The 21,893-nt window shown below is 59.8% G+C and overlaps 10 protein-coding genes across 10 annotated transcripts; 5 read left to right on the top strand and 5 right to left on the bottom strand.

Annotated features, from left to right (window-relative positions):
* Nucleotides 1–123: 123 nt before the first annotated feature.
* On the top strand, nt 124–438 carry PAN0_015d5199 (uncharacterized protein; the record flags this gene model as incomplete). Its single annotated transcript, XM_014799508.1, has 1 exon — nt 124–438. The coding sequence occupies one exon, from the start codon at nt 124–126 to the stop codon at nt 436–438; it is 315 nt and encodes a 104-aa protein (XP_014654994.1).
* A 2,345-nt stretch (nt 439–2,783) lies between these two features.
* Nucleotides 2,784–4,221, top strand: PAN0_015d5198 (metalloprotease; the record flags this gene model as incomplete). Its single annotated transcript, XM_014799507.1, has 3 exons — nt 2,784–3,381; nt 3,464–3,670; nt 3,902–4,221. 3 exons carry the CDS (start codon nt 2,784–2,786, stop codon nt 4,219–4,221), a joined length of 1,125 nt encoding a protein of 374 aa, XP_014654993.1.
* Nucleotides 4,222–4,729: 508 nt separating this feature from the next.
* On the bottom strand, nt 4,730–7,543 carry PAN0_015c5197 (uncharacterized protein; the record flags this gene model as incomplete). Its single annotated transcript, XM_014799506.1, has 9 exons — nt 4,730–5,119; nt 5,360–5,450; nt 5,543–5,819; nt 5,904–6,143; nt 6,286–6,498; nt 6,580–6,657; nt 6,962–7,210; nt 7,310–7,408; nt 7,519–7,543. 9 exons carry the CDS (start codon nt 7,541–7,543, stop codon nt 4,730–4,732), a joined length of 1,662 nt encoding a protein of 553 aa, XP_014654992.1.
* A 941-nt stretch (nt 7,544–8,484) lies between these two features.
* On the bottom strand, nt 8,485–12,204 carry PAN0_015c5196 (DUF1212-domain-containing protein; the record flags this gene model as incomplete). The annotated part of the gene is made up of 1 exon (XM_014799505.1): nt 8,485–12,204. One exon carries the CDS (start codon nt 12,202–12,204, stop codon nt 8,485–8,487), a length of 3,720 nt encoding a protein of 1,239 aa, XP_014654991.1.
* Nucleotides 12,205–13,058: 854 nt separating this feature from the next.
* PAN0_015c5195 (cysteine desulfurase NFS1) lies at nt 13,059–14,633 on the bottom strand (the record flags this gene model as incomplete). Its single annotated transcript, XM_014799504.1, has 1 exon — nt 13,059–14,633. The coding sequence occupies one exon, from the start codon at nt 14,631–14,633 to the stop codon at nt 13,059–13,061; it is 1,575 nt and encodes a 524-aa protein (XP_014654990.1).
* Nucleotides 14,634–15,134: 501 nt separating this feature from the next.
* On the top strand, nt 15,135–15,723 carry PAN0_015d5194 (ubiquinone oxidoreductase 20 kd subunit; the record flags this gene model as incomplete). The annotated part of the gene is made up of 2 exons (XM_014799503.1): nt 15,135–15,589; nt 15,684–15,723. 2 exons carry the CDS (start codon nt 15,135–15,137, stop codon nt 15,721–15,723), a joined length of 495 nt encoding a protein of 164 aa, XP_014654989.1.
* A 928-nt stretch (nt 15,724–16,651) lies between these two features.
* On the bottom strand, nt 16,652–17,122 carry PAN0_015c5193 (uncharacterized protein; the record flags this gene model as incomplete). Its single annotated transcript, XM_014799502.1, has 2 exons — nt 16,652–16,660; nt 16,781–17,122. The coding sequence occupies 2 exons, from the start codon at nt 17,120–17,122 to the stop codon at nt 16,652–16,654; spliced, it is 351 nt and encodes a 116-aa protein (XP_014654988.1).
* Nucleotides 17,123–17,550: 428 nt separating this feature from the next.
* Nucleotides 17,551–18,456, top strand: PAN0_015d5192 (mitochondrial 50S ribosomal protein L22; the record flags this gene model as incomplete). The annotated part of the gene is made up of 1 exon (XM_014799501.1): nt 17,551–18,456. One exon carries the CDS (start codon nt 17,551–17,553, stop codon nt 18,454–18,456), a length of 906 nt encoding a protein of 301 aa, XP_014654987.1.
* A 171-nt stretch (nt 18,457–18,627) lies between these two features.
* PAN0_015c5191 (uncharacterized protein) lies at nt 18,628–19,596 on the bottom strand (the record flags this gene model as incomplete). The annotated part of the gene is made up of 1 exon (XM_014799500.1): nt 18,628–19,596. The coding sequence occupies one exon, from the start codon at nt 19,594–19,596 to the stop codon at nt 18,628–18,630; it is 969 nt and encodes a 322-aa protein (XP_014654986.1).
* A 655-nt stretch (nt 19,597–20,251) lies between these two features.
* On the top strand, nt 20,252–21,121 carry PAN0_015d5190 (uncharacterized protein; the record flags this gene model as incomplete). Its single annotated transcript, XM_014799499.1, has 1 exon — nt 20,252–21,121. One exon carries the CDS (start codon nt 20,252–20,254, stop codon nt 21,119–21,121), a length of 870 nt encoding a protein of 289 aa, XP_014654985.1.
* Between the last annotated feature and the right edge of the window lie 772 nt (nt 21,122–21,893).

The raw sequence follows: 21,893 nt of genomic DNA, 5'->3' as shown, positions 1-21,893 counted from the left end.
TAGGGGGTATGGAGGGTATCGAAGGTATCGAAGGTATCTAGGGGGTATGGAGGGTATCGAAGGTATCGAAGGTATCTAGGGGGTATGGAGCGTATCGAAGATATCGAAGGTATCTAGGGGGTAATGGAGGGTATCGAAGATATCGTGTGCATCGAAGGTATCGAAGGTATCGAGGGGGTTTCTCGTGTGCATCGAAGGTATCGAGGGTATCAAAGGTATCGAGGGCATCGGGCTCTCCTCTACCACGTCCATTGGCTGTGGCGAGCTCCTCACGTCTTAACGACCGTGATGAAGACTCCGTCGGCAGATCTCGTCAAGCAAGTCTTCCCCAACGTACCCTACAAACCGCTCAACGACGACCCGAACGTCACCGTGCTCTCGAACGAAAAGGCGAAAAAGGTGCTCGGCTGGCAGCCGAAGTACGACTGGAAGCCTTGAGAAAGTGTAGAGCAAAATCAACCCTGCAACTGCAATCAAGAATGTCGCCCAATGTCATTTGTGCCTGCGTGCGGTTTGACTGGACCGATTCTTTGTGAGATGCTGTTTGAGCCTGTCGTACGCCGGAAAGAGTGCGGAAGAACTCAGCTTCTGCCGACGCGTTCTGGATGCATACCCGCTCCACAAAACCAGCACGGGCGGAGAAGGTCGATGCGACAATCTTCCGCGGCTGTGCGCCATGAGAAGAGATCAGAAGCCAGCGAGCCAATCCGAAGCGCCAATTCCATCTAAGCCGATCGGCTCAGGACGATCTGACAGGAGATGGCATTGTCATGTGCCGTCCGGACTTTGAAGCGGTCTGGCAACCTTCTTGCTGCGGGCGGTTAAGGTTGCGGCGGTGGCCAATCCGAGTTGTGCACAAGGCAGAAGGCAGCAGGCAAGTGTGCCCAGATTGACGGCCATGGTGAGCTTCGGAGGCAGTGATTCCGCTCGCAATCTAAGCGAAGGCGAGCTAGCGTGGAGGCCAACGGCGCTAAAAGGCTTGGCTTTCTGCACGACGACAGCGCCAAGACTTTTTTTCATTATTCGCCAGCTCGCCACTGCGGCGCTCCAATAGCGCCATGCAGGCGCGGTTGCAATGTCGATGCATGAAAGCATGAACCGTGTCCGTCCGCCTGGTTCTCTCATGCTCTGCCTGCCAGATACGTGCGAGCTGGGACTCCGAGGTCTGCCTCCCGACGGCACAGATGTCCGGGTCTAGTTGCGGCGTACAGTATCAATCCCCTCGGCCTCCAAAGACGCCCAGCGGAGCGGCACGGCGACCTGCCTATTTTGGTGACCTATCCCCCCGGATCCTCGGAGTGCATCCAACCGGCGCCCTTTGCTCCCCACGCTCACCCAGGATGCTCTTGAGCTTGATCTTCGCTTGGCTGCAATAGCTTGCATGATGCGGCAGAAGCTCGAGAGGGAAGGACCCTTGGGCAGTGTCGCGCCAAGTTCTCCTGCGCCCTCGCACGTCAAATACGCTAGTCGTCTGCAGGCCAATGGGCGTAACGAGCGATCCTTTCATCTATCCCTGTCCTTATTCGTGCTGACCCCGGTTATCAACGTTGAGGCATCACCATCGGCATCACCTGTCGAAGGAAGCCGTGTTGTTATGCGAGTTGAGCGGAAGTGCATCTTCCGTAGGCCAATCGTTGCCTCGTTCCCAGCCGTTGCATCCTTGCCCAGCGATTAAGCTCCAATTGGATCCGCAGTGAATCGGAGGCGATCTGCTTGCAGGCCGCAGATACCGAGTCGGGCGACATCAGAGACCTGTCTCGGGCGTCATGCCGGGATCTTCCGTGCGTGTTCGCAATCAATCAGGCACGCTCGCAGCGACACGCTCAAATGTATGGTAACAATGTCTTCTGAGACATGTCTAGAAGCGCCCGGACTGAGACTAGTGCTGGTGTATCATGGCGGACAGGCGCCTTGGGAAGGTCGACTTTGAGCCGGTCGGCAGAGTGAGCCGTGGCATAGGCGAGGCCACGATGGCCGAGGAAGGTCAGGCAGCCGAGCCTTACCGATGTCGCCCAAAGGGTCCTACCGGTTGACGCGGCTCGAGGCGATTTCTTCTTGTCTTGCCAGCCACAGAGGCGCCAGAGCCTGTACCCTGCACCTCGCTCGCTCGTTCGCCACTTTTGGTATTGGCAGACCGATGTGTATATGCAGAGCGTCAATACGGACGAGCGCTTTCCGATGCCAACGCTTCGGCTGGTTCCTCCACGCTACTTGACACCCGCCTTGGCGGCCCACGACTCCGATAAGCAGGACGGCTTTGCACTCATGCACAGATGTCGTGACCTTGATCGCTCCAATCATCATTAGCCGATGGCATCCGCAGATACCACTTCTTCTCGCCCTCCTCGCCATTTGGATATTGGGCGCAGCGGGTTGCATGGGTTTAACCGAGCTCGTGCTGAGCACGGAACAGGCTCGTCCGGTTGGCTCACGCCCGACGATGAGAAGATACCTGCGAGCAATGACGATCCGGCGAGGCGCGCATGAGCGAAGACACTCGCTCGGCGCCACAGAGTGAAGCAGAGAGGGGGTGAGGCAAGGGTCCCAAACGCGCGTGTCGAACGACATCTCTGGTGACCCCACTTGAGCGCTCAGCTGGACCTGTCGTATCGCACGAAGCTAGAGTCGTCAGACATCTTGATTGACGGCGTCATTTGCATATAAGGTGGACGACCGACCACCGTCTTACCATCTTGTCTCCCCATCCCACACAACTCCACTTCCCTACTCCAGCCTCCCCACCCCTCCTAGACAGCTTCCCACGCTTCGAGCCATCGTAAAAGATGCAGTTCAAGAGCCTCGCCGTTATCCTTGGCGCCGCCCTCATGGTGGCGTCGCCCGTCTTTGCCGCCCCCGCCACGCGCACCTGTGGTAACACCGAGGTTGCCCCCGCTGATGTGGAGCAGGCTCTCTCTGCCCGCGTCGCTGCCGCCCGCTCGGCCCGCACCTCCGGGAGTACTAGCGACCTCGCCTTCACTTCCGCCAGCATCCCCGTCTACTACCACGTGATCACCGACGGCACCAACGGCCGCCTCACCTCGAGCCAGATCAACTCTCAGATCTCGGTTCTCAACCAGGGCTACTCGGGCACTGGTGTGTCGTTCTACCTCGCCGGTACCGAGACCACCGTCAACTCGAACTGGTTCAACAACGTTAACCAGGGCACCTCTGCCGAGGCTGCCATGAAGAACACCCTCCGCAAGGGCGGTGCCAACGCGCTCAACGTCTACACCGTCAACTTCACCGGCGGTCTTCTCGGTTACGCCACTTTCCCCTGGAGCTACGCTTCGGCTCCCAAGAACGACGGTATCGTTCTCCAGTGGACTTCCTACCCCGGAGGTCCGATCTCAAACTACAACCAGGGCAAGACTCTCGTCCATGGTAAGCTTTTTTTCCATCAAACATTGTGGATTCGTTTGACCATATACTGACAATCGAACTTGATACTTTTTGATGCCAATAGAGGTCGGACACTGGGTTGGTCTTTACCACACCTTCCAGGGCGGTTGCTCCAGCCCCGGTGACTACGTCGACGACACCCCCGCTCAGGGCCAGCCCACCCAGGGCTGCCCTACTACTGCCCCCGACACATGCTCGGGCGGCGGTGCTGACGACATCAAGAACTACATGAACTACAGCTACGACGTCTGCCTCACCCGCTTCACCGCCGGTCAGGTCTCGCGCCTCCAGGCTGCCCTTGATGCCTACCGTTAAAGCAACGGGATCGACCCCAAAAGAACTCGTTCCGCAGGTCTCGTCGTCGGGCTTGCATGTCACCTTTCGCCTTCGCACCGCATCTTTTCTAGCCGCACTTTTGGAATCAACAGCTTTTACATTTGAGCGTTTCGACTGCCAGCCTGTACGGGCTTCTCGTCTTCTCAGCAACCCACAACTTTTGCAGCCTCAGTGTTTGAAGTGATCAACGACTTTGCTTCAGGATGCGAGCCGCTCGTACGAGCTCCTCCTCCGGTCTGTGGAATCGACGCGCCACCGGGGTCTGCAGCTGCAGCGCTGTCGATTTCCGCCGCGCCAAAATTCCAAATCCCGCACACTGACGTCCTGCCTGCCCGGGCAAACGCCGCGGAATTGCCCGACGCCACTTCCCGCACTTTCCGCACTTTCGGCACACCGCAGCTCCTCACGCGCGGAAGCTCGCAATCAGCTCCAACACCCCGCGAGCACATGCGGTCCGCTCCTCCGCAGCAAGACTCTCCGCGTTGAGGCGGATCTCTCAGCCACAGCTGCCTCCGTCCGTCTGAACAGGGTTTGCAGAATCACACACAGCGGTCAAGAGACAAAAACGGCCGCCAAAGGTATGCACCGACGAAATCTCTTCCTGCACTTCCGCAGTGCGTACACCACAGCTTCCACACGTGCGGGACTTCGCGGTCGGCTCCTCATGACATAAGGACTCTCCACTCCCTCGCGGCCGCACCAGAATTCAACCTCAGGCGCTCTCTCAACAGAGGTTGCACACCACACACACTCATGGATGGAAATAACGGCCGCGCCCGAAAGCGGATCATATGCTATTGAAATGCTAGATTCGAGCCACGACGATGCTTGTGAAGGAAAGGAATGCGACGAAACGACGATGCAATCGAGTCTGTATGCTGAGAGAGAGAGGACAAGCTTTTGGAAATTGTGAGAAGGGCAGAGTTGTCCACGACCAACGCAAAGTAAAGCAGAGCGAAACAGGGAGAGCGGAGCAGAGAGCGGCAGGAAGCGCTCACAGATTCCAAAGCCGCCGCAGCTCTTGCTTGGCCATCGCCTCGTGATCAGATCCGAGGAAATCGTCCTGCGGCTTATGGCGGAGCTGCTCGCCGGAGTCTACTTCTTTGCACTCGAGGTGGCCATTGAGTGCTACCGACTTGGCCGAAAAGACACCGGAATCTCCTTGGACTTCGCTGACGCTCAGATAGCCCGTGTTACTCCTAGGAATTTTGTTCCTTGCATTGGTGCCATAAGTCGTTCCCCGAAGACTCGCGCGTCGGTTGTCGAGCTTGTCGCCGTTGATGTGGTCCACGCAAGTCTCGCCTTCGTTGAGCTGGAGGATATGCTTGTGCAGCAACTTGTTCAAGGCGAGAGGATAGCCTTGCCTTGCCTTATCGCGATGACCCTGTCCCGGAAAGCAATGTAGATATCACCGTCGACCCGCACTTGCTCGCCCGTCTTGGTCGTCAAAAACGAAAAGCCATGCGCAGTGCGGGAAATTACCGCAAGCCGGTCCCGTCGATATTAGGACCGCAGGGTCTGAGTACCGCACAGGGCTACGGCCAAGGGGGAGCGCGGGCGGGACGGAGAGGTCGTTGGTCAACGGTCGTACCGTGGGGGTCAGAGCACACTACCACGTGCTAACATGCGACGAGGGTTCTGGGAAGCCCTCGTCGGTCGATCCACGAACGAGAAATTTGTCGTCGGCGGCCTCCGCCGGGCGCGCCAGTAACGAGCTCCGAGTCGTCGGTCGCTCGCGCCCGGCGTGGGGTCACCGAGGGCGCGCCGTCGGGTCTAGCATCGCCGAGGGAGCGCCGTCGGGTCTGACAGTCGAGTCTTTTCTTCCTCCTCCTGTCGGACTGCCTCTTGCAAAAGCTCCCTAGCTGCGTCCAAGGTGTTGCGTAATCCGAGATGTCGTCCGCGAAGCTTCACCCGGTAGGAACCAGCTGACTTCTTCACAATCGTTCCTTTGCCGGTTTTCCCCTTCGCCCGTTTCCCCTCAAAGTTGTTGAGGTATTCGACGTCGCTCTCCGTGAGGTCCATTTCCGTCTCCAGAGCGGCAAAGTCGTCCAAGTCCTCCCGGCGCATCTGCCCAATGCGATAGGCTTTGGCCGCCGCAGCACTACGGAAGGTGCCGAGCGAAACAGCTCGRMGTTGTTAGACCCAACCGCGCGCCCTTCGCAACTCACGCCGGGCGCGAGCGACCGACGACTCGGAGCTTGTTCCTGGCGCATCCGGTGGAGGCCGCCGACGACAAATGCGCCGTTTCCCCTCAAAGTTGTTGAGGTATTCGACGTCGCTCTCCGTGAGGTCCACTTCCGTCTCCAGATCGGCGAAGACGTCCAAGTCCTCCCGGCGCATCTGCCCAATGCGATAGGCTTTGGCCGCCGCAGCACTGGGGAAGGTGCCGAGCGAAACACCTCGAAGTTCTGCAGTGTAACCTGGACCCTTGACGTTCTTCGTGATCCCGGTGAAGCCCGACTTGGGCCGCTTTTTCCGCGTCATCTTGAGCTGATTGTTTCGTCTCTCCCGAAGCTGGAGGTTGGACAGCACGTTGTTGATAGGATTCACCCGCCGGAGTCGCGGGAGCGGCATCGGCGGCGACAACGACGGCAGTGGCCGCCGGCGGGAGAGGATCGGTCACAGAAGCGGCCGACGCGGCCTCTGACAGCTCCTCGACAGCCGTGAGCATAGTAGCCACGGTGTCGACGGAGGGAGCGCCCTGACCCGCGATCGGCGGCTCCTCGAGCACCGTGGGCATCTCAGCCACGGTGACGGCAGTTTCTGCGACAAAGAAAGGGAAAACACAACGAGTCAGCGGCCCATCCACGTCTTCCACGACAGGCACGACCGGAAATCACTTACCGTCGGCGTCGTCGGGGTTGTCGGCGGCCTCGAAGGCCGCACGCATCGAATCGCCTCCGCGCACAAGAGGCACGACGCCTACCCCAACAAGCCACGCCCCCACGGCTGGCAGTGAGCCTCAGCGCTCTCTTCTTCAACAGTGGCGCTCACACTTCAACAGTGCAAAAAAAGGGCCGAAGGAAGTCCCCGTTCTCTTCTCACGACTCACACGCACTCAGACACACACACAGCGAAAGACAAGCGTAACGATTTACATTCCCACCGAGACTAATCCTCCGGGGAGATGGCGTCGAGGTTCTGTCCCATGCCGAGAAACATCTTGTCGACGTAGGCCCGCAGGACGCCGAGGGCGCGGGCCCGATTGAAGCGACCGTCAGCACACCCACGCTATCGACGACGTGGCCTACGAGGCAGACCCCGCCGCCAGACCCGCGACAAGCTGCCGACGGCGGTGATTGACCCACACTCGCCTCAGAAACCCACCGACGGTCGTCAACCGTTGTCGGCCCGCCCACGGTGCCGCCGACGCTCGACACGCTAATCCAGCGCACCGCCGACCTTTTCGACGTAGATCTATCGCCGACGGTGCCGGTTGGACCGCGGCTGCGGTACACGAGAGCCTCGATGGATCCTGATCAATGTGGTCGATGACGTAGCCTTGAAAGAAAAAGGTGTGAGTAAAATGCTATGCGAGCAGACGACCAAAGAAAGGAGGAAGAGACAAGCTTACCAGAAGGAACGGGCTCGGAAAAGATCCGTGCGTGGAGCGATTGGATACCCACGTCTCCAGAACCTAACTTCGGCTGGGTAGAATGTACCCACTGGCGGACTGATACGTATGACAATTGTCGAAGACATCGGCATTGCAGCCGGAGACCGTGACGAGAGCGGTGCCGACAAGTTTCGAGACACTGCCCTACTCCACAGTGGGCGAGGGACGTGAGCGTCCGGCAGAGGTAGGCATGGTGGATGAGGGTGGAGAAAGGGGGGGCGCCCGCAGAAGAAAGGGGGTCGGCGTGCGATGAGGAACATGAAGGCGGGACCTTCGAGCGATGCAGAGTAGGCCTAGCCGGCGCATCGCCTGTCGTCCAGTCGGCTCTCGATGCTTACCGTTAAAGCAAGGGAAACGTCTTCAAAACAACTCCTTCCGCAGGCCTCATTGCCGGTCTTGCATGACTCCTTTCGCCTTCGCAACCCATCTCTTTGTAGCCGCACTCTCGGAATCAAACATCGCCATTGCATCAGACTACGAAGAACCCGTGCGAAAACTGTCTGCCGCTTACCTCCCTGCAGCCTCACCTCCGACTCCTTTGCATCGGAACCTTGCCAACGCGGATAGCTTGTTGCGGATAGCTTATGCCAGCTCCTCCTCCGGCCTGCGGATTCGACGCGCCGCCAGCAGTTCCCTGCTGCAGCTCCACGGCTGTCGAATTTGGCCGCGCCAATATTCCAATTCCCGCACACCGACGCGCTGCCTGGCCGGCGAAACGCCGCGGAATTGGCCGACCCTTTTTCCCGCACTTCCGCACTTTCCGCACTTTCCGCGATCTGCAGCTCCCGCAGTCCGCACGCTGCAGCTCCCAAACGCGCGCGTCGTCGCCGTCAGCTCCTCGTGACACAAAGCTTGTCCGCTCACCTCGGTGCCACACCGGGATTCGATCTATGCACGCGCTCTCTCAACAGAGTTTGCAAACCACACACACGGATGGATGAAAGAACGACCGCGCCAGGAAGCCGACCGCATGCTATTTCGAATGCTAAAACTGAGCCACGGCGATGCTTGGAAGGAAAGGGAATGCGAGGGATCAGAATGCTAACGAGTCTATATGCTGAGAGAGAGGATAAAAAGGTGCCATCAAAAAGACCGAGTGTCCACGACAAAAGCAAAGAAGAAAGGAGAGGAAGCTAGAAGCTAAAGAGACCGCCGCCGTTGCGCATCTTTCGGCCGCCGAGCAGGTACGACAGCACGGTACTGGCGAATAGACCGACCGTCAGACCGAGGGCTACCTCGACGAGCGACTGTGCGACGGTGAAACCAGACGCAAAGGCGGAAGTCGAGTCCTGGTTGCTCGCAAAGTTGAGCAGTCCACCGCCGTTCGACAGACCACTTGGCAGCTGGAACAGGATACCCGGCACCGACACGACAAAGCTGCGCCCGTCAAAGATGCGCCCGTAAATGTTGGCCATGGTGCCTACGGCCAGCGATCCCAGCGCGGCAGTGACGTCCTGTCGTCGCGACAGTGCAGTCGCCTTGGCAGCAAAGTGGTTGCAAGCCCACCCGCCACACGCGATGAGCACCATGACCGGAAACTCTTTGCGCGTAACCTTGGCTTGGTTGCGCAGCGACAAACAGATCGAGTACGCCGGCGCCGTCAAGATCGCCCAAATCTCGGCTACGTCCGACCTCCACCACTGATCCGTATGTGGCAAGCTGCAATTGTTGAACCCCTCGGTCGAGGTATTGCTCGAAAACAGCTGCCAGAACGAAACGCCAATCGAGATGCCAAACCCAAGAAAGAGCGAGTAGATGATGGCATATACTAACCGAACCGATCCTGCGATCAAGTTCTTGGACTGCAGCTCGAGCGAGCCGCTCAGCACGATAAAGCCGGGCAGGATGAGCACGATCGAGCCGGACACGACGGCGGCATAGCAGAAGTAGCCCGAGCTCTGCACCGCTGCGGCGACAAACGAGTTGAGCGTGGCAAAGACGATCTCAAACACGTTGCTGTACAGCTCGGTGGTGATGATCGACTGGCAGTACACCAGAAACGCACCCAGGGGAAACGCCATGAGCGCGTCGATAAAGCTGCCGTTGAACCCTTGCGGACCGACGCAGATAAACGCCGATGCGAATCCGCCGATCAACACCATGGGCCATCGACCGATGATGGGTTTGCGTCGCATGAGCTCGTCGAGCTGGTTCGAGGCCTCCTCGACGCCGATCTTGTCGTGGATGACGTTCCAATAGATAGTGTGCATGTCGGTGAGCTTGGTGAGGTCGAGCCCGGAGCCTTGCTTGATGAACTTGGTCTCGGAAGTGTGTGTGGTGTCGTCACCAAACGCAATGAGCATGAGGTTGGGCAGGTAGATGCAGCGGCAGTTGATGTCGAGCACGCGTCCGGTCTGCTGGATCTGCGTCTCGATGCGATGCGTGGGCGCGCCAAACATCATGAGCGCGCGCGCGAGCTTCATGATAAACTGCTGGCGCTGCAGGATGGCGGCGACGTGCATGGTGATAAAGATCTCCTCCTTGCGCTTCTTGTCCTTGGCGCGCTTCTTGAGCTTGCGCTGCCACTCTTGCTTGTGGTAGTCCGAGTGCATCTTTTCCGCCTCGGGCCCAAAGTAGTCGGGGCCAAGGCCGGCATTGACGTCGGGCGTGTTGAGGTTCGAGTGCGTCCATGCGCGCGACATGGCGCCCGGGATGAGGTGGCGCTTGCGGATGCCGCCGCTTGCGATGGCGCCGTGGCCGTCGACCGAGCTGCCGCCCGTGTGGGAGCGCGTGGGCAGGTGCATGATCGAGCTCGGACGCTTCTTGTGCGGAGTGGCGTGGCCAGAGGCGGAGGGCGAGTTGGCCTGGGTGGAGCTGTCGCGACGTTCGGGATCAGGACTGGTGGGGAGCGAGTGGCTGCGCGAAGCGAGCGGAGAACCGACGTTGCTGCGACGGTACGGCGTGGGGGCTGCGTCGGCGACGATCTGTGCGGTGCGCTTGAGCGTCTTTGCATTCATCTCGGGCAAGAGGTAGCGGTCGAGCGACCAGCCGGGACGCTTTGGGTTGGGGCCGAGCTGTGCATGCTGCGGCGAGACGGCGCCGACGAGGTTGCCCGTGGTGGCTACGAGCGCACCAAACACGCCTGCGCCGCTCCTGGCCGCCTTGGGTCTTTCGTCGAGCGCACTCTCGATGCCCGTCTCGTTGGCGACGCCGCGCATGACCTTGGACGAGGTGGAGACGGCGGCGGTGCCGACTTTGGCGAAGGTCTGCGTGAGGTTGGGGCTGGGCAGGCCAATGTTGTGGAGCGACATGCCGCGACGCTTTTCGTAGCGCTCGAGCTTGCGCTGAAAGCCTGGCGAGTCGAGCTTTGCCTGGATCGACTCTGCCGTCTCGTGGTTGCCAAAGAGCGGCCTGCCGTCGCCGTCGGGATTGTACTCGCTGTTGCTGGCGACGGAGCTGGTGGCGGCGCTCCTGGCCGAGATGTCGCGCTGCTGCTGCTCGTAGAGGCGCAAGAGGTTGCCGAGGACGCCGCCGGAAGCGACGGGGCGCGCGTCCATGTTCATGGTGGTCTCCATGGGGTCAGGCGTGGTGGCACCGGTGTCGGGGAGGTGGGATCGGCCGATGCGGTCGAGGGCCTCCTGACGCTGCTGAGCAAGCTTGTGCTGTTGGACGAGCCTGGCTGCCTCGCGCTCAAACTTGTTGGGACGACGTCGGGGCCCATCGCCGGTATGAAGACCGCTGGAGGTCTCTACGGGGACCGACTTCCAGTTGGTGGGGCCGCCTTCGTCCTGAGCCTTGGCAGCGGCCCGGTCGAGGATGGGGGCAGGAACTTGGCCTTTTTCTTCCTGATCCTCGTCGTCGGGTGGTGGACGACCAAAGATGCCGCGAAGCTTTGCCCAGCCTTTGGGCTGGTCGTCGGCGTCGGCGGTGTGATCCTTGGGCTTTTTGATGCGCGAAGGCATGCCGTCGGTCTCGCCCGCGACGAGGTCGATGTGGTCGAGGTCCGAGTCGTTGGCGGGATCGTAGCTGCTGTCGCTGGTGGCGGATCCGGGAGTGGCTGCGCCGCTGACATCGCCAAAGGTGGCGGGGGTGTCGGTGCCGTTGGCGTCTGCTGTGCGCTGTCGTCTGCGACGTTCTTCGCGATCTCGCTCGCGATCGGCAAAGACCTGTGCTAGGCGATCGCGACCTGCGCTGTCTTGAGTGCGGTCGTTTTCTTGCCAGCTGAGGTGACTTGCGCCATCGTCGCTGAGAGCCTCGTGCCTCTGAAGCTCACGCTGAAGCTCGAGAAAGGCGCGATTGTCGAGACCCTGTTCGTCGAGGCCCTTGGCGCCGGTGAGGGAGAGGGTGGGGATCTTTTGGGCTGTTGTGGCGGCAGCCTGTGTGGATGCCTCTGCGGCGGGAGCAGCGGAGGGTTTGGGAAGAGGCGGAGAGGACGACGACGCGGGCATTTCGTTCTGAGGAGTGAGACGCTCTGCAATGTTGAGCGGGCCTGGATGATGATTGCGGCGCACGGATCCGAGGCTGAGGCCTTGTCGAGTTTGGGCCTGAGATGGAGCGGCGCCTCTCACGGTGACGGTTGGACCTGCGAGCGCGCCTCCGGAACGAATCTGAAGCTGACCGCCGCGACGTAAGCTGGCTGCGTTGGAGGAGCCGTCCCAGTGGACGCGGCCAGCGCGACGCGTAGCCAAGGATGCGGAAGGAGCGGCGTTGGTGATGGATGGATCATTGGGAAGAGCCGTGGCGGTGGAAGTGGACGAGGAAGCGTCGCGATGCGAATCTGATGGATGCGAGGTTGTGGTGCTGGTGTGTTGCTCGTTCTCGCGTGAGCCGGTGGGAAGTGTGGAAGAGTCGGCGGTGGATGAGGAAGAGACGGTGTTTTCGCGCTCGTGCTGATCGAACGTATGTGATGACATCTTGGCAAAGTCTATGCTGATGCAAGATCAGCGACTGGAAGCGGATGCCGATGGAGCCATAGGAGAAGCACAGGGCGGGCGCGCAACTGCTGGTTGCACGAAGAGACGACCGCCAGCGATCGAAAAGGGAAGATGCAGCGCCGGGCTACAAGGCGAGCGCTGTGCGATGTTGTGTGTGATCTAGGGAAAGAAGCGCCAAGAATGAGCGAGTGGTGATGGTGGATGGGAATAGGAGGTCGAGGTGGGTGTCACGGCGTGTGCCAATGCGGTTTGCTGTTTGGCGTGTGCTGACAGGCGGGCTCCGGCTGCTGCTGCTGCTTTTGTCTTCTGTGGCTTCAACCTTTGCCTTTGCTTTGGTGGGATTGGCGGGTGATTTTCGAATTTATGCGGTGCGGCGGAAAAGTTGCACTGCTGCTGCTGCCAGGGTGAATCACAAGCTTTCGACGCTCGGCAGTTGGCAGGTGGAGCGACAGTTTGGAGCCAAGAACCCGATCCCAGGCACGGCTCAACTTAGCGGCGGCACAGCGGCACGGCATCGCTTCCTGAGAGGCCGAGCAGCTGCAGGCCAAGATATCGGTAGTCGCCGCAGCGCGTTGCGACCCCCGAAGTGCCCTTTTCGGAAGCGCCGTCCCGGCTGCGTGGCTGCGTGGCTGACGGCCTCATGCGCTCATCCGGCAGCACCGCGCGTCGCTTCCACACGTCAGGCCGGCGATAAAAATCGGATTTCCCTCCCCCCGATCCGCGCAAGTCCCGATATGCCCAGATTGAACCGCCTCACTCTTTGCACTTCCGCTTTCGACAAGATACCAACCTCAGCTATACATTACACAAAAAGACGACTAGGGAAGGACAGATCAACCAGACCAAGAGATGCTGTCCAAGTCAATGCCTTCTTGGACCATCTCCCAGAGCGGGCTCATGTCGCGAAGCTTGTTGACGACACGGATGATCTTGTCTGCGACATAGTCGACCTCCTCCTCGGTGGTGAATCGGCCGATGCCGAATCGGAGCGACGAGTGTGCGTTCTCGTCGTTGAGGCCGAGCGCACGCAGCACGTACGACGGCTCGAGCGAGGCCGACGTGCACGCCGATCCAGACGAGAGGCAGATGTCCTTGAGCGCCATGAGGAGCGACTCGCCCTCGACGTACTGGAAGGTGAGGTTGAGGCAGCCCGGGTAGCCGTTGGGGTCGCCGTTGAAGAGCACGTGCGTAATGTTGGCCTCGAGCGTGTTGCGCAGACGCTCCGAGAGCTTGGTGATGTGCGCGTGGTCGTACGCGAGCTCCTGCTTGGCCAGACGCGCCGCCTCGCCGAATCCAGCGATGAGCTGAGGCGCCAGCGTGCCCGATCGCAGTCCACGCTCCTGTCCACCTCCGTTGATGATGGGCTCCAGACGCACACGCGGACGACGGCGGATGTAGCATGCGCCGATGCCCATGGGTCCGTACAGCTTGTGGCTCGACAGACTCATGAGGTCGATGCCAAGCTCGTTGACATCGAGCGGGATCTTGCCCGCAGCCTGCGCCGCATCGGTGTGGAAGAAGGGCTTGGTGGCACCGCGGCCGCTCTGCTTGGCGATCTCGGCGCCCTTGGTCTTGAGCAGATGGCCGATCTCCTTGATGGGCTGGATCACGCCGATCTCGTTGTTGACCGCCATGATCGACACAAGCGCCGTGGTGGGTCGCAGCGCATCCTCGAGCTGCTTGAGGTCGATCAGACCGTTGGACTGCACGGGCAGGTAGGTCACCTCGAAGCCCTCCTCCTGCAGACGACGGCACGAGTCGAGCACGCACTTGTGCTCGGTCTGCGTGGTGATGATGTGGTTCTTCTTGGACTTGTAGAAATGCGCAACACCCTTGATCGCCATGTTGTTGGACTCGGTGGCGCCCGAGGTAAAGATGATCTCCTTGGGGTCGGCGCCGATGAGGCTGGCGATGTGCTCGCGGCCCTCCTCGACACCCTTTTCGGACTCCCATCCATAGGCGTGCGTGCGCGAGTGCGGGTTGCCGTACTGGTTGGTCATGTACGGCATCATCTTGTCCACCACACGCGGATCGACGGGTGTAGTGGACTGCGCATCGAGATAGATGGGTCGGTTGGCTGTCGAGTGCTTGGGAGCGGCGGCGATAATGTCGCTGAGCAGATTCTTGCCCGAGCCCATCTTGCTACCGATGCCGGCGCGCACGTCGGGCTGCGCCACCTCGATGGGCGTCGCCATGGACGCGGGTGACGAGGGGGAAGCGTATCCACGGGCCTGTCCCCGCGAGGCTGAGGACGAAGTAGCGGTAGGAGAGGACGACGAGGAAGATGCGGATGCAGCGCTGAGCTTGGAGACGTTGGTCGAGATGGTGCGTGCATGGACGGCATCACTGCGGGTGAGCGCCCGCAGCGCCATCCTCGATGGTGTCGACGATCGAAGCGAGCTGGCCATGTCGATTGATAGTGGTGAGGGAGGATGTCGTGTGGTGGAAAGGTGCGATGCTTGTGATGGAAGAAAGGCTGCTTTGTGCGTGGACTCAGCCGACGCCCGACTAGCCCCGCACCAGCTCAGCGCTACTCTCGACTTTTTCATTTGCCAAGGACCAGGGACCGCTCACAAGGTGCCAAAGGCCGCTCGACAGAGTGTGGCGAAGCGCGCCAGAAATTGAATAAGCCCTGGGCCTGCTTGGCTGAGCGCAGTCGGGCATCCGATCGCGGTGTGGCAATTTCCAGAGTGTTACGCCGTCATTCCGGCTGTTGGAATGGAGAAAAACAACTCGCACGAGTCTCGCTGGAAATTTGGCACCGGACGGATCCGAAGCGGCGCACAGGCTGTTGAGCGTGCGCGACTGACGGCTGCAGTGGTAGCAGCCAACAACCTGAGCCATCTCTTTGATATCTTCGTATCCACCTTCGTTCATCCTCCACCGCTGCCACCGGATCACCGCCCGACATGATTGCTGCTCGTCGCACATCCGCCACAGTGCAGGCCGCTCGCCGTGCCATGCACACCAGCGCCTCCGTCTCCAACACCAACGGCTTCTTTGTGCGTCCGGTCAACGCGCCCACCTCGTCCAACTCGCCGTCGGCACCGCAGCCCAAGCCCGTTCGTCCCGTGGCACAGCCGCACACGCCCGAGCACATCCCGGCGGAGCAGTCGCCCAACTTCCCCACAACCTGGTCCGAGTCGCAGAACCCAAGGCAAAACGCCATGAAGGGACCGCGCTTCGAACAGCTCGACATGCGCTTCCAGCCACAGCCGCTCGCCGCCATCGAGATGATCCAGCGCGAACCCATTCGCCTCTCCAGCAAGCGCATCGCCGCATGCGACGGCGGAGGTGGCCCCCTCGGGCATCCGCTTGTCTACATCAACCTCGACAAGCCCGGTCCCAAGCCCTGTCCCTACTGGTGAGTTGTCGGCCCTTCCCCCTTGCATTCTTGCCGGTTTGATTGCCGACTGACCTTTCTTCGCATTTGCTTGCTTTGTGTCAATCAACCGCAGTGGCATCCGCTTCGAACTCGACCACGCAGCTCACCACTAACTCGATCACAGCTCGAATCCTCGCAATACAACCCCTTTCTCGCAGTCGCTTCCATTTTGCCGCGTCTTTTCTGTCTGACCTGCAGGCGCGGGTGCTTTTGGTTCGGGAAAGCCGATTTGCATGCCGTGACAATAGGGTTGGAAGGGTCCGAAAGCGCTCTGAGCGCGACACACTACCAAGAGTTGCAAGGAAGGTTTCCTCCGAAGTTTGGAGGAAAAGAGGCGGACACAGACACTCGAGTGCTACGGCGCATTCGGAGGGCGACAGCAAGCGAGGCGGCTACGGACGCTTGCTCAGTCGAGAGGAAGAGAGCTCTGCCCGGACTATGCCCTCGAACGCGCGCCAAACTGTCCACGTCGTTACGAAACGGTCAGGCGGGATTCTCATCGCCCTTGCGACAGTGTGACCAATTCGTTGAGCGCAGGCTGAAGGTGCTCGACAGGCTTAGCGAAAGATTCACACGGTCGACGACTTCTCTGGACCTGTAAAGGATGCACAGTCGATTTGAGCAACTTGCCGCATCGACATATCCACAAGCTCGAATCAGGACAGCAATGACTGCTCGCACTCAATCGAGACGAAGCGGAACAGGCGTCGTTGACTTGAGCTGAGACCGTCGCAGTCCCGCCAATCGCGGAGCCACTGATGAGGTGCTGCAGTTGGCTTCCGCTGGCGGCAGGAGTGCATGTTGCGGAACTGAGCCGAAGACCGCTCCGAGTCGGCTCCAACGCGCTGCAAATTTGAACATCAAGCTCAACCTTGTCGGAACGTGATTAGCTGGATGATCGATCGAACACGCTGAGCAGTCGTTCGTCTAGCGATGCATTGCACAGAGACGACAAGCGCGTTCAAATCACCTTGGAAGCGCAGGGTATATTGTTTGAAGTCCATCGTTCGGCGGACGGATCCATGGACGTGAGCCGCACAACTAGTCCCACTGTCGGATGTTCGCGATAAGAAGTATCAAGAAGGGGTGCATGTCAGCGTCTGATCTCAAGTCAGAGAGCAAGGGGGTCCGCAACCGAACCTGCACGATGGCTCGGCGGAATGCACTCACAACGACTCGTTCTGGTTGATCGTCTCGGTCGGCAAGCGAGTGTGGATTGGCTTGCTTCTGCGTCTGCAGCTGCTTGCTGAGCTTTCCTTGACCCGGAGTACCCTTGGCCGCCTGTTGATTCATCCTGCGCTCGGCAGCTTTGGCTCTTGCTTCTCTTTCCGCGTCTGTTGTCGCAGCACCCGTCGGTGGGGCCGCAGACGTCGCACTCGCTCCACCCAGTCTCCTTCCACCACCGCCCGGAGCAGACGTAGAGGAGGCCGTTACAGCGGCTGGCCGCCGCGGCTCGTTGAGCGTCCTTCCTTCGCCCTGGAACGTCTTGTTCGTCGAAAAGCACGAGCCCATCTTGATGTGCAGCAGCAATGGTGGAGCGGATTGAGGTGATGAGGGAATGGAGCTGGCTCGAGAGCCAAGACTTTCCGCCTCCCCGCAATGATGGCTGTGCAGCGCTGCACTCGCGGAGGTTGGCCGAGGGTGGACCCTGAATTTCTTTGATTTGTTAGGCCGGCTCCACACCCACCTTCAAGGAATCGGTTGGTCAGCATTTGATGGCAGCCTTCCGCACGTGACCACACTGGCAGCCAATTTTGGCCAGAGTCGGAAGAAAGGCAGATTGAGCCATTTGACCTTTTGCAGCAGGCTAGGCTGCACACACCTCCATCTCCTCACCATCCCCAGTCACCACTTCTTCGCCCTTGCGACTCGCGACACTCGCACCATCCGAACGCACCCGAAAGCGTTGGTGCTGCAAGTCCGACATGCCCACTTCGAATATGACCACCGCCGCAGGGCGAGCGGCTCGTCAACTGCTGCGCTCCTCTGCAGCACCCGCGCGTCCGTCGACTTCGGCGCTTCAGAGCACCACCAAGGCACTCCAGGCCCATTTCTCCCGCAGCGTCTCGTCCTCCGCACCCCGCACCTCGTTCCTTTCCAACATCACCGACCGCCTGGCAAAGGTCGCTCTCGGCGACAACTACACCAAGACAAAGGAACGCGGCGGTGTGCTGCCCGCCGAGCAGACCAAGCTCGACTACGAGAAGCGTCGAGACGCTGCCATGGCCTCGGTCTCTCCAGACGGCATGCCGCTCTTTGACGACGTAGAGGCGCTGCCCATCTCGCAGCAGGCACAGCGTCAGCAGCAGCGTATCTCGGCCAAGATCCAGGCGCGTCAGCTGCGCAAACGTTTCAACGCCAAGGATCCCGTCACCGGCGCCGCGCTCGAGCACAAGTACTCCACCGCAGCATTCAAGATCTCGCCGCGCAAACTCCAGATGCTCGCCAACCAGATCAGCGGCCAACCCATCGACTATGCCATCCTCCAGATGCAGTTCAGCCCCAAGCGCGCCGCCAAGCGAGTGCTGAGCACGCTCGCTCTCGCGCGCGATCACGCCGCCGCCAAGGGAATGGAAGTGCCGCGTCTTATCGTCAGCGAGGCTTGGGTCGGCAAGGGTCTTTACCTCAAGCGGGCCGACATCAAGGGTCGTGCTAGGATGGGAAAGAAGCACCACCCCCAGGCTAGGATGAGCGTCGTGCTCAGGTACGGAAAGACGTACGCCGACAAGGAGCGCGAAGCCATCCAGACCGCCAGGAAGAGGATGCGCGCCATCGGAACCGGCGGCGTCGTACGCACCGACAATAAGATCGTAAACACCTTCCAGAGGCCAGGCTGGAACTGGTAGATTCTTCCATACTACACCTCGACAAATCCAATCACTCTGTACTTTTAGCCACATTGCCCCTCATCCACAACCGCTTGCCAAAGTACAACATGTGGTGACGCTGGATTTTGCCAGGTGAGATCACGTAACGACAGTGTTGTGCCAGCTCGTGGCGAAAGGATCGAGGAAAAGCTAGTGGGCCACGACAGGGACAGGAGTCATACCGGGGATCGGGATGTCGTCCCAGCTGTCGACCGGTGCAACGCGGTGCATCGTTTTCGCCCATCGGCGAGGTGCTTTCACTCCGTCCCATCCCGGAAGCTTGATCGTCTTCATCTTCTTCGCTTTCGTCTTCTTTGGCAGCGGCGGCTTGTCCAGCTTGAGGTCCGACTTGATGGGTGCGGCTGTTTCGATCCGCTGTGCCGCTGCTTCCGCTTCTGCCAAACTGGCTTCCGATGCGACTTGCGTTGACCGGAGCGCGGTGATCGACGACAAACGAGCGCGCAACATGTCAATGTTCCAAGGCGTCGGACCGCCATTCATCCCGACCTGGGCCTTCGCTCCGACTTGCACCTTCTTGCCAGGCTCCGAGGAGATCTGTGCGAGCAGACGACGCGTTCTCCAACGCTTATAGGCGCTGACTGGATTGATCCGCTTCAACACCGCCTGCAGACGGCGAAGCTCAAAGCTAAACCTAGTCTCGTCTTGCGCTCTGATCAGCTCCGAAAGTTCCGGAGCGGGACGGAGGATGTTCTGCACAAAGTGCGGCTGCTTGGACGCCGACACACCATCCGCAAGTCCACGGTGAAGTTGCCACTCAACCTTGTCCACCGCGGCACCTTGAAGCTGAGCCGAGTAGTGTGTCTCGACTCTCCGCATGAGCTCGTCTTGCAGCCGACGAGCATGGTCTACTGCCGACCCGTCCGCTCCGTGGCGGATTGAAGTTACGTGCTGCGCAATGGCGATGCGCGCTCGCTGAACTGAGGCCATGAGCTCGTTTGCGCTAGTTCGCACGCCTGATGGAGCTGTGTGGGAGAGCTCCAGAAGCGGAAAGTCGATTTGAGCTTTCTGAAGCACTTGTTCCAGCTCTCTTCCCGCCTTGAGCGCCTCTGGAATCTCAAATGCTCCCGCCGATCGGAACAGCAGTGCGGCGAGCAACATGAGCGTGAAGCAGCGCTGCGCTCCGTGCAAGGACGCACAAAGGAGTGGAGACAACATCTTCGTCCGCACCTGTCTTTCCGCACGGCAACTTGCCCGACTCTTTCCCGCCGATGGGAGCTTCTCGAAATGGCCACGAACAATCTGTCGCGGAGAAGGGTAGAGTAGGAGCGAGACAAAGCTCTCGTGTCGGCACTTGGTCGACCACACACTTGGAAAGGCTTGGAAGAAGTGGCGCACACGCTGGTCCATGCCAAGCGCCTGCCCCTGCACACATGCATGTGCAAGTACTGCCGCTCATGCGCTTATCGGCAGACAGGTGTGACTTGGGCGGCTAGCAACCGACGCAATTGACGCGGCAGGTGTCACATCGCGTCGCTGCGAAATGAAGTCGACCCGCAATTCACGGCATGCGGGTAGCGCTCAGAAATCAGAAGAGTTCACGTCAAGATCACGCATCCTCGTACCACCGTAAAGCTCGCCCACCATTCGCGGGTCGCTCATCCCGTGACCCTGTTTCCGGGTGGACATCCGTAGTGGGTCGAGCCCAGATGAAGGATCGAGCAGCCCACCAGAAAAGTTTGAGCGTCCAGTCACAGTCCGGCATTCCCAAGCTCTGCTGTATAAGAGCCAACGGCGCTGCAAGACGCACTTCGGCATGCCACCATCACCTCGCGTGAACCTCTGCTGTTCTCAGAATCTCTATCCCCAGTCGACGGCAAGCACGATGCGTTGGCTCTCGCTTCTTTCGGTCGCACTTTTGCTCGTTCACATTGAAGCCGGTGGCGCATCGCCGGTTGCACCAGCTACAAATGAAGATGCAATCATCTCGCCTCGAGGATCGACTGCGCAGGACGCTTCACAAAAAGTCATCAACAAACGTGCGGTGAACCACGCCGCTGGCATCGTTGCAGGACGTGGCAATAATGCGATGCAGGAGGCTAATCTGCACGACCTCTCGACGACCGACCTGTTCAAGACGCTGGTCATCTACGACGTTCAGCAACGCGCTCGGGAAGAATCACAGCGTGCTTCAGCTCAAGATGGCTTCCTCCCATCTCTTTCCGATATGAACCCATTCGTGACGCACGATTATGTGGTACGGCTCGAACGGAATCGGCCTCTGGTCCAGCTCCCCTCGAACCGTCGAGAAGTCAAGGAATCGGTGATCGGCCTGCTGAACAACCGGTACTACCACCAACTCAACGTCAACCACGATGCGAGCTTCTACAAGGGCGGCGAGGAGCCCGTCGCGAATGTACGTTCTCCGGATAGCGCGTGGATGGATATCCGGCCCTCCACGCGTCGGGTGACGGAGACCCAGCTGACGAAACAGGCTCTGGAAGCGCTCGGACGAACGCGAGAGTGGGCCAAGGAGCAGGAACGTGCCCACCCCGGTACGATGCCCAACGAGGCGGTCGATCGAGCTTTGGATTGGGCGTGGGGCGTGTGGCTCAAAGGCACGGGCATGGGCGCAGGCCACGCCGACTTTCCGGTCGATACAATCATCTCCAAAATGGCCCGTTGAACGAGCCGCCGGGCCCGTCGATGCTTTCTTAGACGGTTCATGTACAGAAGCTCAGCCTAGACTGCTGCATTCGTTTGCCCAGCCGGATTAATGCTTATTTTGGCTGGATGATCTGCTCCGGAACATGAATTCTTTCTCCTCCCACGGCGTTGGCTGGCGGACGGTCTGCCAGCAAAGGAAGGTGAAATTTCCTCTTTTTTCTTTTTTTTTTCCTTTTTTTTCTTTCTGAAACGTGGCCAACTCCGACTCGGAGATGGCGCAGCGCACAGGAAAAACGCGTCCCGCGCCCGACGCTGCTGTGCTGCCGTGCAGTTTCTCACCATCCGCCTGCAGATCATCATCGCTCGCAAAAGAAAAAAAGTGCCGCTCGGCTGCCAGCGGCAACGTGGGCCTCGGTTGGTTGTCTGACAGGTCGATCATGCACCATGCCGACCGATTAAAAATCACCTTACCCACACAGCTGGCCAAGCATGCACTTCGGTGAGCAGCCATCACTTTCGCAAATCGCACTCGGTCAAGTGCGCCTGCTGCCGGCACCACGGCATCCCTTGCACCGACCGGACAATGAGATAACGCCCTGCTCGGCCTTCCACAGCGCCGTGGTCCCAGTGGAGCTGGCCTAAAACATTGTCAGAATCGCGTATGCACGCATCTCCGCAACACTGCAGCCAGCCAGACCCCTTCCCATGAGCCGGTTGAGCTGCAAACAATCCGCTTCGATGCCCTCGCGTTCCTGGCCTCGTCCTTCACAGCCCTTTAAGCCGGTTGCTGT

The sequence above is a fragment of the Moesziomyces antarcticus genome (genome assembly GCF_000747765.1).
Source record: "Moesziomyces antarcticus DNA, scaffold: scaffold_v10015, strain JCM 10317, whole genome shotgun sequence".
NCBI classification, from domain to species: domain Eukaryota; kingdom Fungi; phylum Basidiomycota; class Ustilaginomycetes; order Ustilaginales; family Ustilaginaceae; genus Moesziomyces; species Moesziomyces antarcticus.
This window is presented reverse-complemented; position numbering and strand designations above follow the sequence as displayed.